Source organism: Scyliorhinus torazame, chromosome 7 (assembly GCF_047496885.1).
Source record: "Scyliorhinus torazame isolate Kashiwa2021f chromosome 7, sScyTor2.1, whole genome shotgun sequence".
NCBI lineage: Eukaryota > Metazoa > Chordata > Chondrichthyes > Carcharhiniformes > Scyliorhinidae > Scyliorhinus > Scyliorhinus torazame.
The window spans coordinates 284,380,948-284,400,729 of record NC_092713.1 but is presented as its reverse complement, the minus strand read 5'-3'; the positions used below and the strand labels follow the sequence as shown (position 1 = coordinate 284,400,729).

General features: G+C 45.9%; 2 protein-coding genes across 5 annotated transcripts in view; one reads left to right on the top strand and one right to left on the bottom strand.

The window, feature by feature from the left end:
* The window catches only part of rars1 (arginyl-tRNA synthetase 1), a 48,503-nt gene extending 32,490 nt beyond the window's left edge, over positions 1-16,013 (top strand). For both annotated transcript variants that reach the window (XM_072512574.1, XM_072512575.1), the window contains 7 exons: positions 5,754-5,858; positions 6,859-7,037; positions 7,596-7,705; positions 8,372-8,477; positions 9,797-9,969; positions 13,633-13,880; positions 15,082-16,013. In XM_072512574.1, the coding sequence (XP_072368675.1) occupies positions 5,754-5,858; positions 6,859-7,037; positions 7,596-7,705; positions 8,372-8,477; positions 9,797-9,969; positions 13,633-13,880; positions 15,082-15,191 (1,031 nt within the window). In that variant the 3' untranslated portion in view covers positions 15,192-16,013. The remainder of the gene's footprint in view (positions 1-5,753; positions 5,859-6,858; positions 7,038-7,595; positions 7,706-8,371; positions 8,478-9,796; positions 9,970-13,632; positions 13,881-15,081) is intronic.
* LOC140427080 (rho GTPase-activating protein 7) overlaps positions 15,832-19,782 on the bottom strand; it is a 246,796-nt gene continuing 242,845 nt past the window's right edge. For all 3 annotated transcript variants that reach the window (XM_072512571.1, XM_072512572.1, XM_072512573.1), the window contains one exon: positions 15,832-18,580. In XM_072512571.1, coding sequence (XP_072368672.1) covers positions 18,463-18,580 — 118 coding nt within the window. In that variant the 3' untranslated portion in view covers positions 15,832-18,462. The remainder of the gene's footprint in view (positions 18,581-19,782) is intronic.

Sequence of the window (19,782 nt, the reverse complement as noted above, 5' to 3'; positions counted from 1 at the left end):
ACAGCAATACATTGATCTATTAAAACATTGTGCTATTTTTATAATTGTTATGCATGTTGATGGAACTTATAAGATTAGGAAGCTGTCCTTTGTGAAACACTAGGAAGGACTTAATAGTTTATGGCTTCAGTCTAACTTCCTTGAGCCAAGCTCCACTCTGGGTCTTTGTGAGAAGTTCCAGGGTCAAATGGGATTCCACCAATATATTGCAGACTACATGGTAATTCCTGAATTCTAAGCAGTGTCAATACAACACCCTTTCTGCTTGTTTTAAGTCCCACAGATGTTTAACCTGGGTATATTCTGCCTCTGTGGGGAAGTGTATTTAAGAGTGACGGTTGCACTGGTATTCCTGTTGCAGGGGCTATGTGTTTTCTGTTGAGTTAGCCCTAAAGCCACAGGCTAGGCTTGCAGGGGTTGAAACGTGGTCTTTGAAGGAAGGTTATGAAGGGTGTTCAGATGGCAGACCCTGGTTTTATGACGAGAGTTATGTGGAACCAGACTTAGTTCCAGTCCATAGTCCATCAGAATGGGTTTCTATCAAATTTAACTTTATCTTAAAAGTTGTCCTGCCTACTAGCTGGAAAGATGCTGGGAATTGATGGGAGAATTTGATTAATTAAAGTAGGACACTATCTGTGAATGGCAACATTTTGTGTTCAAACAGCTACAATAGAATGCAGTCTAGCTGTGCAGCTTGCTGCCAGGAGCTCTATGGCTTAACCCGGGTGTTCACCATCTTAGACACTGTCCTCGCAATACCCCTCCAGAACCCATCCAGCGCCAGGCACGCCCAGAACAGGTGGGTGTGATTTGCTGGGCTCCCCGAGCACCTCCCACACCTGTCTTCCACCCCAAAGAACCTGCTCAGCCTCGCCCCTGTCCTATGCGCTCTGTGAAGGACCTTAAATTGTATCAGGCTAAGCCTGGCGCAAGAGGATGATGAATTAACCCTACCCAGGGCCTCCGCCCACGTACCCTCGTCTATCTCCTCCCCAAGCTCCTCCTCCCATTTAACCTTTAGCTCCATCACCGAGGTCTCCTCCTCCTCCTGCATCTCCTGATAGATCGCCGAGACCCTGCCCTCTCCAACCCACACCCATGAGAGCACCCTATCCTGGATCCTGAGTTCTGGAAGCAGCGGGAACTCCCTCGCCTGCCGTCCTACAAACGCCCTTACCTGCATGTACCTGAAGGCATTTCCGGGGGGAAGCCCGAATTTTTCCTCCAGCGCCCTAAGGCTCGCAAAGGTCCCATCTGAAAACAGGTCCCCCGTCCTTCTAATTCCTGCCCTCTGCCAGCTCAGGAACCCTCCATCCATTCTCCCCGGGACGAACCGATGGTTTTCCTGGATCGGGGACCAAACCGAAGCCTCTACCTCACCCCTGTGCCGTCTCCACTGCCCCCAAATTTTCAAAGTCGCCGCCACCACCGGACTCGTGTACCTAGTCGGCGGGAGCGGCAGTGGTGCTGTCACCAGCGCTCCCAGACTCATGCCCACACAGGACGCCATCTCCAGCCTCTTCCACGCCGCCCCCTCCCCCTCCATTACCCACTTGCGTATCATCGCCACATTGGCAGCCCAGTAATACCCACACAGATTAGGTAACGCTAACCCTCCTCTGTCCCTACTCCGCTCCAGAAATACCCTTCTCACCCTCGGGGTCTTTTTCGCCCACACAAATCCCATGATGCTCCTACTGACCCTCTTAAAAAAGACCTTGGGGATCAGGATGGGGAGGCACTGGAATATAAAAAGGAACCTCGGGAGCACCGTCACCCCCCCCCCGCCACTGGGTCCGCCACATACAGTAACAGGTCATCAGCATACACCCCCCCCCCCCCCCCCCCCCCCCCCCCCCCCCCCCGGCCCGGCGGACCAGCCCCCTCCAGTTCCTGGACTCACTTAGAGCCATAGCCAAAGGCTCAATTGCCAATGCAAATAGCAAGGGGGATATGGGGCACCCCTGCCTCGTCCCCCGGTACAGCCGAAAGTATTCCGACCTCCTCCGATTCGTGGCCACACTCGCCACCGGGGCTTCGTAAAGTAGCCTAACCCAACTAATGAACCACTCCCCGAACCCAAACCTCCTCAACGCTTCCCAGAGGTACCCCCACTCCACCCTATCGAAGGCCTCCACGTCCATCGCAGCCACTATCTCTGCTTCCCCCTCCACTGCAGGCATCATGATTACGTTAAGGAGCCTCCGCACATTGGTATTCAGCTGCCTTCCCTTAACAAAACCCGTCTGGTCCTCGTGAATCACCCCCGGGACACAGTCCTCAATTCTGATAGCCAACACCTTCGCTAACAGCTACGTGTCCACGTTGAGGAGAGAGATTGGCCTATACGACCCACACTGTAATGGGTCCTTGTCCCGCTTCAAGATCAGCAAGATCAGTACCCTGGACCTCGGGGGTTAGGTCCCCCCTTCCCCCCCTCCCTCGCCTCATTGAAAGTCCTCACTAATAGAGGGCCCAGCAGGTCCATGTACTTCCGGTAAAATTCCACCGGGAACCCATCTGGCCCCGGTGCCTTCCCCGCCTGCATACTCCCCAGCCCCTTAGTCAGCTCCTCCAGCTCTACCGGTGCCCCAAGCCCAGCCGCCTGCTCCTCCTCCACCCTCGGGAACCTCAGCCGATCCAAAAATCGACGCATCCCCCCTTCTCCGGCGGGGGGGCTCAGACCTATACAGCCCCTCATAAAAGTCTCTAAATACCCCATTTATTCCCACCGCACTCCACACTGTATTCCCCCCTTTATCCCTAACTCCCCCAATCTCCCTCGCTGCCTCCCACTTCCGAAGCTGGTGTGCCAACATCCGGCTAGCCTTCTCCCCATACTCGTACACCGCCCCTTGCGCTTTCCTCCACTGCACCTCTGCCTTCTTGGTGGTCAACAGGTCAAACTCTGCCTGGAGGCTTCGTCGCTCCTTGAGTAGTCCCTCCTCGGGGACCTCTGTATACCTCCTATCCACCCTTAAAATCTCCCCCACCAATCTCTCCCTCTCTCTCCTCTCCTCCTCCTTGTGGGCCCTAGTGGAGATTAGCTCACCCCTAATCACCGCCTTCAGCACCTCCCAGACCACCCCCACCTGCACCTCCCCATTATCATTAGCCTCTAGATAGCTTCCAATGCACCCCCGGATCCGCCTGTTCACCTCCTCATCCGCCAGCAAGCCCACATCCAGGCGCCACAGCGGGCGCTGGTCCCTCTCCTCCCCTAGTTCCAGCTCCACCCAAAGCGGGGCATGGTCTGAGATGGCTATGGCCGAATACCTCCACCCTCGTGATTAGTGCCCTGCTCATAACAAAGAAGTCTATCCGGGAGTAGGCTTTATGGACGTGGTGAAAAAAAGAAAATTCCCTCGGATCCGGCCTGACAAACCTCCATGGATCCACTCCTCCCATCTGGTCCATAAACCCCCTCAGCACCTTGGCTGCTGCCGGCCTCTTACCCGTCCTGGACCTGGAGCGGTCCAATGCTGGATCCAGTACCGTGTTGAAGTCTCCCCCCCCCCCCCCCCCCCCCCCATTATCAAGCTCCCTGCCTCCAGGTCCGGAATCCGGCCCAACATGCGCCGCATATATCCGGCATCGTCCCAATTCGGGGCAGGTACATTCACTAATACCACCTGCAGCTTACCACTCACCATCACATACCTACCTCCATTGTCTGCCACGATGTTCAGCGCCTCAAACGACACCAGCTTCTCCACCAAAATCGCCACCCCTCGATTCTTTGCATCCAACCCAGAGTGAACAACCTGCCCAACCCACCCCTTTCTCAGCCTAACCTGATCTGCCACCCTCAAATGCGTCTCCTGGAGCATAACCACATCTGCCTTCAGTCCCTTCAGGTGCGCGAACACACGGGCCCTCTTGACCGGCCCGTTCAGGCCTTTCACATTCCAAGTTATCAACCGGATCAAGGCCCGCCCCCCCCCCCCCCCCCGCGCCAATTAGCCATCCCCTTTACTAGGCCAGCCATGGCCCGCGCCTCCCGCACTCTCCATTCCCCCCCAGCGGCAGACCCCCGCCCCGACTCTCTCTCCGAGCTCCAGCTCCATTTTGGCCAATGCAGCAACAACCCAGTCCCCCCCACCCCCTCCTAGCTGCGTTGCTCCCCCCATAGCACTCCCGTAAGTCAGCTGACTCCTGCTGACCCCGGCCACTCCCGCCACTCCATCGTCCCCCCCAGTGTGGTAGTCTCTCCGCCTCCCCCCCCGTCCTCCTGTCCATCAGCGGGCACTCCTCTCCAACACCGCCCTTTCCTCCCCGGCCCTGCCCCCTTCCTTCCCTAGCACGGGAAAAAGCTTGCGCTTTCCATCAAACCGGCCCCGCCCTCTCTGGCGCAGCTCCCTTTTGCGGCCTAATCCCAGCTCCCCCACCTCGGGCCTCCCATCTCCCCTCCCCCCCAACGGGGCCCCGTCCTTCCAACAACCGACGCCCACACTCTCACAAAACCCCCACTTCGAACCATTTCACCCTTCCCCACCCAGCACCTAAGGAAACAATACAGAACAGAACATCCCCCAAAGCACAATGACCACAGTAGCCCCCCGCGACCTCCCCTCACAACCGACCCTCAGTCCGTGTCCAACTTTTCGGCCTGAATAAAGGTCCACGCCTCCCCCGGTGTCTCAAGGTAATGGTGCCGATCCTTAAACGTGACCCACAGTCACGCCGGCTGCAGCATCCCGAATTTCACCCCCTTCCGATGCAGAACCGCCTTAGCCCGATTGTACCCGACCCTCTTGGCCACCTCCGCGCTCCAGTCCTGGTATATACGGACCTCTGCATTCTCCCACCTGCTGCTCCGCTCCTTTTTTGCCCATCTTAGGACACACTCCCTGTCCACCAAGCGGTGGATCCGCACCAATACCGCCCGTGGCGATTCATTAGACTTGGGCCTCCTCGCCAGGACTCGGTGGGCCCCATCCAGCTCCAGGGGCCTCGGGAAGGCACCCGTGCCCATCAACGTGTTCAGCATCGTGACCACATATGCTCCAGCATCCGATCCCTCCACTCCCTCCGGGAGACCCAGAATCCGCAAGCTCTTCCTCCTCAACCGATTCTCCATGTCCTCGAACTTCTCTTGCCATTCCTTATGCACCGCCAGGCCCAATATCTCGTCCTCATTCTCCAAGTCCTGCCGCACCTCCCGGATCGCCGCCCCTTGGGCCTTCTGGGTCTCAACCAGCTTGTCGATCGAAGCCTTCATCGGCTCCAGCAGCTCTGCTTTCAATTCCGTGAAGCAGCGCTTGAGAAACTCCTGCTGCTTTTGCGACCACTGCGCTCACGCTGCCTGGTCTCCACCCGCCGCCATCTTGGCTTTCCTCCTTCGCACCTTTTGCTGCACCAGAATTACTTTTTTCACCGCTCCACTCCTGGTCCAATCCATACAGTGCCAGGGAAATCGTACTGTCACCTTCCCACACTAGGAATCGTGGAACAAATGCCACTGGGGCCCCTAAAAAGAGCCCAAAAGTCCGTTTCTGGCGGTAGCTGCTGAACGTGCGACTTAGCTCAGCATAGCCGCAACCGGAAGTCTGATGTGGGGCTTTGAGTGTTTCATAAAACATGGGAGTCTGCAGATTTATTTTTGATTTAATTGGAATCAGAGGATACTTTGCTCCCTGCTTTCTTCATTGAGAAGGGTGTTCTGTTCTGTGTCTTGTTGTTTGGTAGACACTAGTTGTTTTCTCAGTTTGAGTGCTTTTCTTCATGTTTTTAATGGCTCTTTTTTGTAGAATTCCAGAAAATCTATGACTGTCTTGATATAAAGCTGATTGAACGAGGTGAATCATACTACCAAGACATGATGACTGACGTTGTTAAATTGTTTGAGGAAGAAGGTAAAAATAAGACTGGAACGGGGAATGCTGGAACTCCTGTTTAATTCAATTAAAGTTACTCTGAAATCTCTGACATAAATTGTAACTTTTATACACAGCTTTCTGAATCATCACTCTTTTAGAAATTTAGATTTTTACGGTCCAAATGCCTTGCTGGCATTAGCTAAATTTGCTGTTGTACATTTCTAAAATCTATAAATTTTAAATTAAATAACTACAATTGCTCTCTAGTTGTCAATGGAAGTGAACTCTTTAAAGTTATTTTTACCCATGAGATTTTTCTTCTGATAAAGCGAATCAATTTGCTTGTCCTTAAGTTATGGACTGAAATTCAATAGAAGGAGTCACACAATAAATGCATACATTGAAAGATAACTGGGAGTGATTTCAAGCAAATCTAGTCTATTCCTGTTAATTCAAAGCTGCTTAATTTTAGTGTACATAAAAATGGCTAAATTATCAGACGTGGAATTTAGAGTTCATGATGTTATTAATAATGCTTGTCCAGTTTGTAATTGTTTCTGATTTGGAGATAGGATTGCACCTAATGAAATAAAAACAAAGTGATGGAGAAACTCAACTGCTAGCAGCATCTGGAGAGAGAAACAGGCTTAACGTTTCAAGCCCAATGTGTCTCTTCAAAACATATTGGACTGGGAACGCTCACGTTTTATTTCAGATCTCCTGCACCCACCATATTTTGCTTTCCTGGCACCTAATGAACACCTCCATATTTCCTATGAACTTCACATGAGTGCTTTTGTTCCAATGTGGCCCTGTGTTTTTGTGCTTTTACTGCTAACAGTTATCTACAGACGGTACAGGGAAAAAAGGTGAAATGTGATGAAATCCAACTTAAAAGATAGGAGTAATGAGCCATCACATGCAGGTTTATTAACTCTTACAATTGCCTGAGAAAATAATGATAATCACTCGAGCCTTGTTTTGCATTGTCATCGTACAGATGGCTAAAATCAGGTTGCATCATTTATTCTGGCAGGTATGCTGCAACTTGACGAAGGCCGAAAGATTGTGTTTCCGCCCGGATGTTCGATGCCCCTGACGGTTGAAAAATCAGATGGAGGGTACACATATGACACGTCAGACTTGACGGCTCTTCGACAAAGGATTTTTGATGAGAAGGCTGATATGATTATCTATGTTGTGGATAATGGGCAGGTGGGTTTGATTTATCGGTACATCGCTGCTGCTTTATCACTGTCATATTTGCATTGAAACAGGAAAGTGTTTTGAAGTTGATTTTATCCGCTCGTTTGCAATTTCGACTTCATTACTTCAAAAATAAATCTGTAGATCGATGTTGACAGTAACTCAGTCGAAATATATATTTAATTGGCATGGCAAATGGAAACCGTATACTCAATCTCGCCCTGTTCAGTGGTCACATTGCGTGTCAGAATTGGGAAATGTTGAAGTTTCCTAATGTTGAAAAGCCTCACCTTTTGAGTGCAAAAGTAACAAAGGTAGATTACTGGCGGATCAAGTAAGTGGAGTATATTTAATAGCATTTTCATGGGAGTGCAAAATTCTCATTTAAATATTATATACGCAAGCAGCTCCTCCACTAACGAGATTATTCTAATATCTACGTCGTCACTGTCACTCTGGTGTGTGTATGAATTTGGAGAACTGAGCCAGGAATTATCATTCCATCAGTATTGTAAATTGCTTTTTGCCCATGTAATGATTCTCATCATGTTTTACCTTCCACCCCAGAGTGTCCACTTCCAGACAGTCTTTGCTGCGGCCCAGATGATTGGATGGTATGACCCCAAAAAGATCAGAGTGGAGCATACCGGGTTTGGAGTGGTGTTGGGTGAAGATAAGTAAGTGCTCTTAACAATTCCTGGTTTCCGGGTTTTCCGGCACGTAATGATCCTTTACGAATTGAATTATGATTCTCCCCCAAAAACCTTGTATTGTACTTCCATTTTCTAAAGTGGTTTGGAGCCTCTGAAACAACAGTGCGGCAGGGCATCACCCTTCTTTTCACCTCTCCAAATTCAGCATTCGTCTACAACAAAGAGTGACAACCTGCTCTTTCTACTTGGTTTATGGGCCCGATATGGAGTGGGTTTAACCCCTTTCAACCCAGGGCCACAGACTGAAATTCAGAACAAATTGACTATTACTAAGGGCAACAAAAAAAAGGCGATTGTGAAATAAAGTTCAGAAGTCCTTACGGATGCAGAAGAGAACATAGTCTTCCAACAGGGGAATTGTATTGCTGGGCAATGGAAGAACTTGAATGGTGCCTCCAGTGGGTAACAGAATTGGAGAAGCATTTAAATCCCCATCGCTCACAAGCAAGGTTACAAAATATTGAACTGTTTTACCCATCCAACAACACGTTTCTGGGTTCTCACAGATTTCTTGGGAGCTAGAAAGATTAATGATTGGATGTCCTGTGTTCTGAGCAATAATAAAAGAACACGTGGAAATATTTTTCTTTATAAAATATATCAGCATTTTATTTTGACATCTATTCACAGAAAGAAGTTCAAAACCAGGTCAGGTGAAACTGTGCGATTGGCTGACCTACTCGAAGAGGGTCTGAAAAGATCGATGGATAAACTGTTGGTCAAGGAACGCGAGAAGGTAATAACTCTTAGTCATACCACAGACTTTGTTACTCGAACCTTTTTAGTTTCTCATAACCTTGTGTGATATATGTATTTGTATAATTATACAAATCAGGAGCAGGCCATTTGGCCCCGCGATCCTTTTCTTCCACTCAGTAAGATTATGGCTGATCTGGTTGTGGCCTCAACTCTACATTCCTGATCTCTCTTTCCCCACCTCCCCAATATCCTTTATCAATCAAAAATCTTTCTCCCTTTGCCTTAAATATATCCAATGACCCTGCCTCCACTGATCTCTGGAGAAAGAAATTATCCGTGTCATTGGGATAGTAAGATTCTTTGTTCAGTATTTTTAAATAAACACAGGGAAGGCTATTACAAACCATATTTGAATCTTGTGTTGCAGTAATACTCGTCAGATTTTGGCAACTTTGGGAAATGTCCCAAGATATATCAGAGGTATTTTGAGAAAATTGACACTCGGCTAAAGGTGGACGTTGGGATGTTTGTTTAGAGAGAGTTAGATTGTAAGGCGGTCTTTAACGAACAAAAAAAGACATTGAGCTAAGAGATTTAGAGAAGGAATTCCAGAGTTTAGGGTCTAGACAGTTGATCTCATGGCTGCTAGTGGCAAAGTGAAGAGAGTTGGGGACTGATGCTCAATTGCAGAGGAGATTTCAGAGATGGGGAAACGCAAGACTATGAAGGGTTATTTTTCTAAACATAAACAGAAAATATTTGAAAATAATCAAGCCAGTCGATATCAATGGAAAGGATGTCAAGTTAATGTTTCAGATACTTCGGAATTGGAGAAAAATTAAAGCTGAGCAGTAGTTAAAAAGGAACAAAACAAATGGAAGGAAGCAGAGAAAAAGGAGGGGGGAAAATGCATACCGATACTGTAGTAAAATGACCAGTAAAGTGTTTAAGAAGAAAAACAGAAGGTGATTCACTGGCTGAATTGGAATTAAGAAGCATAATAAAATAAGTTAAGGATATTTGCTAGATAGGAGGATAATGGGGTGGTAGGGGGTGTTAGGAAGGTCTGAAATGGAAATGAAATGTTCTGGCAAAGTGGAAGAGAATGTAGAAAGATGATTGGACTTGCGTTTCTCTTCTGCAGCTCCTGGATTATGTTGTAGTTTGCCTGCCTTACTTTCCTGGACTGAATGGCCTCCTGTACTGTACATTTCTGTGGCCCTTGGTAATTGTTGTGGACTAATGTTGGAGATCACAAAATTGCAGTGTCACAGATACTTCATTTGATCATCACCTCATAGCATTAAATGCGACTGTTGTTCAAAAAATGTTTTGTTTTTTGCCTTCCTGTTATAGGTTTTGACACCTGAAGAGTTGAAGGCAGCGAATGAAGCTGTTGCATTCGGCTGTATCAAATATGCTGATCTTTCTCATAATAGGACAAACGACTATATCTTCTCCTTCGACAAAATGTTGGATGACAGGGGAAACACAGCGGCCTATTTGCTGTATGCCTTCACTAGAATCAGGTGAGACACCTCTGAGGAAATGTTACTCTTTATAGGATACAGTAGTATTTGTGAGCGCACTGGTCCAAATTGTCCTGTGCCAATGAGCAACTCGTTGGAACAGCAGTTTGTATTATTACTTAATTGTGCTACAGCAGTGGTCGTATGTGCACCTATGTCCATGTTAGAGAAATATGTTGAAGTTCCTGCGAACCCCCAAATCAATATGCCTTTTGAGAGGAATTCAAATCCTTGTGAAAAATAACACATAGCCATTTCACAATCTTTTTCATCCTGCATATGCCATGGTCGGTGTGGCATAAAAGCACTCAAACCTTGTTTTATTTAAGAAATGGAGAGATTGCAACCTCCAATTTGCCAGTTAAATCTTAAAACATGCCTCACTGGTGAAATCATCTTCTGTCTTTTTCAAGTACAATATCATTTGAAGCTTCAGTATCTAGTTTGTGCCACTAGAGGTTCTCAGCAAGCTGCAGAAAAAGCATTGGGTTGTACCATGACGTGGTATTGTTGTGACACAATTTTGAAAGTTTTAATTCCCTTCTCTTCCCATTCCCAATTGCTTTTGAACATTGCTGTGCTCATGAGTCACAGATAGGTTAGGTGGGTAAGGATGTCAGATTTTCTTCCCTAAAGGAAATTAGAACCAGCTGGGTTTCTTTGACAATCAATGGTTTCATGGTCACCATTACTGAGACTATCCAGATTTATAAACTGAATTCAAATTCCATGCAAACCCATGTCCCCAGAGCATTCGCCCAGTTCTCTGGATTGCTAGTCCAGCAACGTTACCACTACACTGCTGTCTTCCCTGAGAATTCTAACTGCTCTCCAGTCAGAACAACATGCCTCACTTTTCACCCACTTTAATCTTGGTAGTAATATCTCCTTTTTATTTCTGTCTTCTTAGTATTCTAGCATATCGTTTAATTTAAATTACAAGCAGAAAACACAATGAGAGCCCATCAGATACACTATTCATTTAAACATATTCTCAACATGTTCTTTTATTATCTATTTGACCGACTGTGGTATCAGTGAGCCGTTGTAAAATTGAAGTCAGGGAGAAATCTTTCCATTAGCTGGTGTCATAACAGTACAAAGGAAGATGGTTGTCTTTGATGCAAGCTGATTTGTTTCAGCTCCAGGACATAGTTACAGGAGTTCATCGGGGCAGTCAGTGTCGAAGACCAAACCATCTTTCGCAGCTTCACCAATGACCTCCGTTCCATCATAAAGTCAGAAGTAGGAGTGTTGTCTGGTGATTGCACAGTGTTCAGTCTGACTCATAACTCCCCAGATAATGAGGCAGATCATGCCTGCATGCAGCAAGTCCTGGATAACATTTGTCTTGGGCTATGAAATGGCAAGTAATAGTGTCAGGTAAACTGCCATCTCAAAAAAGAGAGTTTAATCACCTCCCCTTTGGACTTTCAACAGCATTACCATCATCAAATATCCACCATCAACATCCTGCAGGTCCTCATTTATCAGAAACCTAACTGGACCGGCCATATAAATACAATAAAATCTTTGATCTCCGGTATGTTTGGGGAACAGGTGATGCCGATTAGTCAAAATTGCTGATTAGCGGGGAATTACGTTATACCGAACACACGTGGGGTTGGGGAAGCAGCTGGGCAGTCAAGAGCCCGAGCACAGCAAGACATCGCCATAAAAGCACCATGACCTTTAAGACAGTCTTTCTAGAAATTGAGCCGTTACTTCCACCGACAGTTGCTCCGCCCGGTTTATCTTTGTTCAGTCAGCAATGTGATGAAATCACTTGCCTGGGTGAGTGTAGCTCCATCAACACTTGAAAGGTCCAACCCCATCCAGGACAGAGCTCCTCCTTGATTGGCATCCCATCCACCATTTTCAGCATCACTCCCTCTACAGCCTCAGCACTGTGGCTGCATTGTGTTCCATCTACAAGATGCATTGCAGCAAGTTGCCCAGGTTCCTCCAGCAACACCTTCCAAACCTGTGACCTCTACGACTGAGAAGGACAAAAGCTACAAACGCATGTGCACACGGCCACCTGCAAGTTCCTCTCCAAGTTTCACACCCTCCTGGCTTGAAACTGTATCATTGTTTCTTTATTGTTCATGGATCAAAATCCTGAATCTTGCAACCCAACAGCATTGTGGGAACACCTGCACTTAATGTACTCAGTGGTTCAAGAAGGTGGCCTACCACCACCGTTGAGACCAATTGGAACATGGCCAGTACCTCCCAAGTCCCATGGGCAGCACGGTAGCCTTGTGGATAGCACAATTGCTTCACAGCTCCAGGGTCCCAGGTTCTATTCCAGCTTGGGTCACTGTCTGTGCGGAGTCTGCACATCCTCCCCGTGTGTGCGTGGGTTTCCTCCGGGTGCTCCGGTTTCCTCCCACAGTCCAAAGATGTGCAGGTTAGGTGGATTGGCCATGATAAATTGCCCTTCGTGTCCAAAATTGCCCTTAGTGTTGGGTGGGGTGCTCTTTCCAAGAGCCGGTGCAGACTCGATGGGCCGAATGGCCTCCTTCTGCACTGTAAATTCTATGATACATATTCTATGAATGAATACAAAGAACTGTAGATCTGGAATATTGTGCTGTTGCAGTACTTTAGTCCTGCCACTAGAGACCGCCATTAGACTATGGAAGTGAGATTCAAATACAATTTAGTTCATTCAGTTCTATATCTTCCCTGTTGCAAATATTTATCCAATTTTTCCTTAAAAGGTGTCATGGTCTCAGTCTTAACTACTCCTGTGTCAAAGTATTTAATGTTCCAGCAACCCGTGATGAAAGACTGTAGACCTAAAAGGTTAACTCGGTTTTTCTCTCCACAGATGCTGCTTGACTTGAAACGTATTTCCAGCACTTTCTGCTTTTATTTCAATCTCCCCAAACTCCATCTTACTATTTTAGTCACAATTTTTAATTAACTCTTCAGCAATAACCAGAGAACATAATTTTCCCCTATAAGGCCTATCGTAACCTTTCAGCATTTTAGCCCTCTCTACTTCAGTAGAAATAGCTCAAGTATCTACTCTATCCCAGCACGCTGTAAAAATTGGCCTCCAGAGAATCATACGTTAATGACTCAAATTTGACTTGCAAGTTGAGGCATATAATGCCAAACTCAATGTGTGTTTTTTTCCCCCACCATGCTTTTACTGCCTCAGCTTGGTGGATCAGATCTTCAGTGCATAGAGGATAAATTATGTTTATGAGAATTAAACTTGTTGCACTTCTATAGGGTGGAAGGGAACCGACGTGAGTTTGATTGTCTGCATTGCTACTTTCTTGAATAGACTGTCCGGAGAAGTGGAGCCAGTGAACAACAGGTTACAGAATGCCTTTGATTTGAGAATAGGTCATCCATCTTTTGTTTTATTGGTGGGGCAAAAACCACAAACCATTTAACATAGCTAGTTGGAATGTTCTTTTAATAGTCTTCACACCTAGATCTGAATCCATCACAGACTTTAACTTGGTGGGAGGGGGGGGGCAGCAGTCTCTCCTTTACCAGGTCCTACATGGAAAGCGTTTGGAATTGTCACATTGATGATGTGGTCCCAGGAAAAAAAGTCATTAGGTTGTCAGTATGCAGTAGATTAATGAAGATGACAAACTACAATCGCGATCTCAATTTAAAATGTGACATCCTTTGCAGATCAATAAGTCGACTTGCAAACATCGATGATGCAACCCTGCAGAAAGCAGCTGCAGAAACAGCCATTCTATTAAATCACGAGAAGGAATGGAAGTTGGGTAAATGCATTCTGCGATTTCCAGAAATCATTAACAAGATCCTGGATGACCTGTATCTACACACCCTCTGCGATTACCTCTTTGAACTGGCCACAACTTTCACAGAGTTCTATGATAATTGTTACTGTATAGAGAAGGACAGGCAGACAGGTGAGGCAAACTGCATTTCTGCACATTATTCTTTGCTGTCTGCTGTTTAAAACTATATTGTTGGAGGACAACGGTAGTGAAGGTCTGCAAAATGCCTTTCCCATGGTGTTGGTAAGAAAAGACTAACACTTTCACATGGTCAGGGTGGTCCAAGATACTTAAACATAGTCTTATATAGGTAAATATACACAGCAAGCTCTCACAAACAGCAATGAGATAAATGACAAGACAATTTGTTTTTGATGAAGTTTGAGTGGGAATGTTGATTTGCACACACAAGATCTCCTCAACTCTTTGGATAGTGGTGTGAAATCTTTGTCTACCTGAACAGTAAAATGGGGCTTTTCTTTAGTGTTGCGTTGGAAAGGCTTTATGTATGACAGGCAGTGCAGCCCCTGTTAAAATATGTGCTCAAGGGCAGCACGGTGGCACAGTGGGTTAGCTATGCTGCCTCACGGAGCCGAGGTCCGATCCCGACTCTGGAGGTCACTGTCTGTGTGGAGTTTGCACATTCTCCCCGTGTTTGCGTGGGTTTCACCCCCACAACCCAAAGATGTGTAGGCTAGGTGGATTGGCCACGCTAAATTGCCCCTTAATTGGAAAAAATGAATTGGGTACTCTAAATTTATTTTTTAAATAAATATGTGCTCAAATCCTGAAGTGAGGACATTCTGGCATAGAATGAGCTATGATGACTAGACACACTGCCTTCAAATTGAATGAGATTGGGAAGGGAAAAGTAAAAAACTATGTTCAGTGAAATTCTTACACTGCTCAATCTTAACTCAATTTGAAGGCTGGTGGCAGCTTCAGACAGATGTAGATGTGAATCACAAAGGACATCCAAACTACTGGACAGCCTAAAAGAAAGCTTTTAACTTTATCTGGGTCTGCAATTTCTTTTGGGAAATCCATAGCTTTGAATTATGCTGTTCTTTCAGGATGCAATAAATAATATTGACTTGCTTGGCGATAAAGGAAGAAATATTTAGTGCTTTTCTGATTGTTGGCAGTTCTTGCTGGCACTACTCAAAAGTAGTGAAAAGTGTGTTCATAAGTGAGAAGGGACTAGAATAAAGGACTTAAGATCGGAACTGTGGCTGTATATACCACAAAAATGACTAAGTAGCTAAATGATCAGGCTAATTGTACATGTAATTGGCAACTTACTCACTTAATTTGTCTCTCCATTTTACTTCAGGTGAAGTTGTCAAAGTGAACATGTGCCGCATGCTGCTGTGTGACGCTACCGCTGCTGTCATGGCAAAGAGTTTTGCTATCCTGGGACTCAAGCCTGTTCAGAGGATGTAATTTTGCGTTTTGCTGTAGCTATCATCATAACATTTTGATGCTGTGTTTATTGCTAGCATATTGGGGGGTTTGACATTTTCTAGAAGGAATCAAACATATGAAGTTTATGTGCTACACACAAAAGAACATAACTGCACCAGTCTTTTTACAAACAGCTTTGGAACATGTATTTGTTGTAAAGGTTGGGCAGCCCCTTTTTGGATGTTGCAGGAGTGTAGCAGAAAGGACCTTATTATCAGGCACAGGATAGAAACCCAAGTTCCCATCTGACTTGGAATTCATCTGCACCACATGGACTGCAGTTTGAGAAGATGGCTCACCACCACCTTCAAAGGACAATTTGGGATGTGGGTGCCTTTGGCAAGCCACCAGTACCCCTACCCCATTAAAGAATGAAAACAAGTGCTAACTTGTGTACAGGGTAATGTTTTGTTGATAGTTTAAGAACTCTGATTCCCAGTAACATAAGCCTGTGCTTGAAATTGCTGGCACTTCATTCCCAATGTTCTGCTGTACTGTTTAGGTCTGACTACGATTGCAGCAACATGGTGCATGCAATTTAATTTTAACATGACAGGCGGAAGAGGAATTGCAGCATAGTAGGCTACAACTTCACAAGGAAAACAAAACAGACACTTGCTTCTGTCATTACACATTTTAATAAGTAGGATAATCAACTGAAGGACATGGGAGTTTAAGATGCAGCAAATATTTACAGAAAGTACAAAATGTATGGATGCACATAAATAGATTAAAATGTAATTTGATTTCCTTAATCTTGGCATTAAGTAATAAAATCAGAAATGGTTCACTTAACATAAATATCTGCAGTTAATTATTTTGGCAATCCAGCACCTTGAAAGACAGGTCTTATACCAAGGTTCAGCAGCTGCATAGAAATCAGTGGTCGACAGCTCAGTATTTTTGAACTTACCATTGAGTAATTATCCTGTACATCCTTAGTAAGTGAAACATAAAATGTAAAAAAAAAAAATTGTTAAACTCGTTATAAAGAATATGAATTGAATCACTAATCGATGATTCAAGTACTTTACATTTGGACCTACTAGAACATTCTGCATAATTGATATCTTTCTCCCTGCCACCATCAATAAAGCTGACTGGCCCATATTATTTCAACCTATGTCATCACTTGTGCGCCATGTTTTTAAGACTGCAGCAGGGAACAATGGGGGTAACTTTAATTTGGTAAAACAGACACTATCTGATCAAGTTACAATGTCCCAGATGTGTCTTGTGTACTATTGATCAGTAAACACCAGCAGAGCAGTGAACGAAGGTAGTCACAGTTGGCAAGATAATGGATCAGTTGTTTGACGGGGAAACTCGGGATATCGTGCCTGAATGTTGTAGCTCTAGTTACAAATTCCGCAACCATTTTCACAAAATTAGAAGGACCTTCTGTCTTCCTCTCACTCGGTCTCTCCTTGGCTACAAAGTGGTTACTTTATCTGGTACAATGTAAAGCAAGTCATACACTATTCAGTTGGAGAATAAGAGCAGACACACAAGACCTCTCAAGAAATAAACAAGTAATCAGACCAAAGGTTACATAATTTAAAAGCTTCAAACCATTTAAGAATGTCAAATGTTCTGCAAAATTTTAATTCAACCCATTAACTTGCTTATTTTTCTTGACAAACACTGGATTCTGACTGGTTCATAAATTACCATAATTCTCTATTTAATTTCCTATTATTCAATACTGTTTGATCAAATGTTATGCCTTGAACATGAGGCAAGACAGTCTGCATTTAGAAGTTTCACTGCAAATTAAATATAGTCCTGCAAGCAAAATACCAAGCCTGGCAGAAACTGGAGAGAGAGCTTTTCAGGTATTTGAAGAAAGCTCACAACCAAAAATATTGCGCTGCATTTTACAGGGTGCAACAACACTCCATCCCCTAACCCTCCAGCTAATGGGAGAGGTCTCCGAGAGCACTTTAACGTAATTGTTTTAAAGCAAGCCTTCTGCTCTTTTCTTGGAAGGTAGTCCTGCCCCAAGCTGCTGACTAATTGGTTTGATTGGCAGCTCCAGCAGTGGTAGCGGCTGGCGGTGACCATTGCTGGGCCGACAGGTAGTCGTGGCAAACCTGGACTTACCTGGTCGTCTCCAAGGGCCTTGGAGGTGGGATGAGGTGAACTCTGATGGGTCTCTACTTGCCCAAAAGCTAGGTAAAATACAATGGTGGTAGCATCTAATGCCCACCCCCCACAACATTTCAGACAGGGTGGCAGGAAGGTCCCCCCTTTCACACAAGTTGGCGAGTGAAAAGTATAGCCACCATTTCTCTCGACAGATGCTGCCAGACCCAGAATATTCCAGCATTTTGTTTTCATTTAAAATAAGTTCTGTGCAGTTTTTTTTGAACCTACATCACTTTGAGGTCTCCTTATTTTCCATGGGATAGGATTTACAAATATTTGAAGAAAGAAAATCAGACTGTGAGCCCATCATTGCTGATACAACATTAGTTAAAATAAAATTGCCTACCTCTTCACTCATTGCCATCTCTTTAGAGAATGAAAGAAGGATTTACATAATTTAATAGCAACAGTTTATAGCGATCGGGATGACAAGTATAGACGACCTCTCCTATTGAAGAGGCACATAATTAGATTATAAATTGAGAAAAGTAATTTTGTAAGTAAATGCAGAGAATGTTAATGTTCTTTGGTATTTTGTTGATCTACAATGTTGGGATCTAAAATTTCTAAGCCAACACATCATAGGCAGCCCTCTTGGTAAGAACTGGTTGAGCAGGAACATCTGTTGTGTCAGGCAATGTCTGGGCCTATGTCTCACTTTTCCTTTGCAGAGATGTTGAATCAACCTTATGACTTGAATGCTGGTAGGCTGATGGTCGGTGAGATGTTGCTTTTGGCCAGCTTACAGCTTGATGCAGGAGTAAAAATACCCTCCAAAATACGAAGATGAAATGCTTATAACTGGGAAATGGAACTTGCAGCCATTTTACCAGATTCAAACAATTTAGTCAGCAATATTCATGATTAACATATTCCAATGTTGGTTAGTACTTTTTAGAAACCACTCCTGTCCCTTCTCCCCTCAAGCCCTCCATTCCCATCGGATCATAAACGGGAGTGAATTTGCTTTGGGTGATTTTCCCCATCATCCCCCCACCCCCATCTGTCATTACCACTGCAGCTGCTGGCTTGCTCTCCCAGTTGCTGATGAATGATATTGGGTTGGTCAGAACACAATATACAATTAAATTGCAAGACTGTTTCAAATTTTTGTTTCCCGTAGTTCAGCATCAGATGCTCTGAAGGAGCTTTTAATCTTGAGGAGTTCAGCAGCACAGCGATAGCCAAATACTTTGTTGTACCATTCCGGAGTTCGTCCTCTGCAAGAAACCAGAGTCAGAATGAGTGTGTGAAGGTTTGTATTCTGGCTCACTTTGTAATTTGCTCTACAATAACCACCACCATTTTTATAACACCTTTAATGCTGTGAAACAAGCTTGGGTTTCAAGGTATGAAGATAACAAGCCTCAGTGAGGAAGCTGCAAATTATTGTCTGTATGTAGGCCTATTTTTAAAATTGGGAGGAAAAGATGTATGGGGCTGGATTCTCTGTTTTTGGAACTATGTCCCCACGCCAGATATTCACTGGCGTGAAAAGGGCCACATATTCCTGGTCATGCAGGGGGCTAGCAGGGACGCAGCGTAAAACTAGCAGCTTTTGCTGCAGATACGGGCCCCCACACTTCCGGGTCAGAGGTCGCTCATGTGGACGGCGGTGACCTCCAGCGGCCGCACCGTGCTCCGTGGCGGGCTCAGACCGCGTAACTGGACACTTAAAAATAGACCCCCCCCCCCCCAAATCGACTGAGCGCCTGACCCAGACCATCCGCCCAACCATTGCCCGGCCACGTACAAGGTCGTCGTCGTCCCCCCGGCCCCCGCCATCTGATCGGCCCGCCCCCGACCATGGCGGTCGCAGACCGAGTCCACAGCCGCCACGCTAGTACCCCGACCAGCAGGACCACATTAGATCCAGGCCGTCAGGACTTCGGTCAGTCCAGGGCCGAGAATGACGGAGCGGGCCTCTGGCAATGGCCGCAGGTAGGTGCTCTGCGGTGCTTTTCGGAGCCCACAGAATCGGGGAACAGGCGCCGGTCCCGATTCAGTGCCGGGAAATGGATTCTCTGCCCCAGCGCCGGCTGCGATATTGGCGTCGGGGTGCGGAGAATCCAGTCCATGGAGTCCAATCTAGTATTCATAGAAGAAAGCCATAGGCTGCCAGAGGTTACCTTAGATTTTAGCGTGCAAGTTGATCTTTGAAGCCACCAGAAATCCTACCAAAATGGGGGTCGACCTGTACATCGTGGGCAAAATGTGAACTTGTGGGGCGGGTGTGAGGGATTCCCAATGTGAAATACGAAAAACTAACAGGTACTTCATGCAGCATGGTGACGGGTGGCATGGTAGCACTGGTTAGCACTGTTGCTTCACAGCACCAGGGTCCCAGGTTCGATTCCCGGCTTGGGTCACTGCGGAATCTGCACGTTCTCCCTGTGTCTGCGTGTGTTTCCTCCGGGTGCGC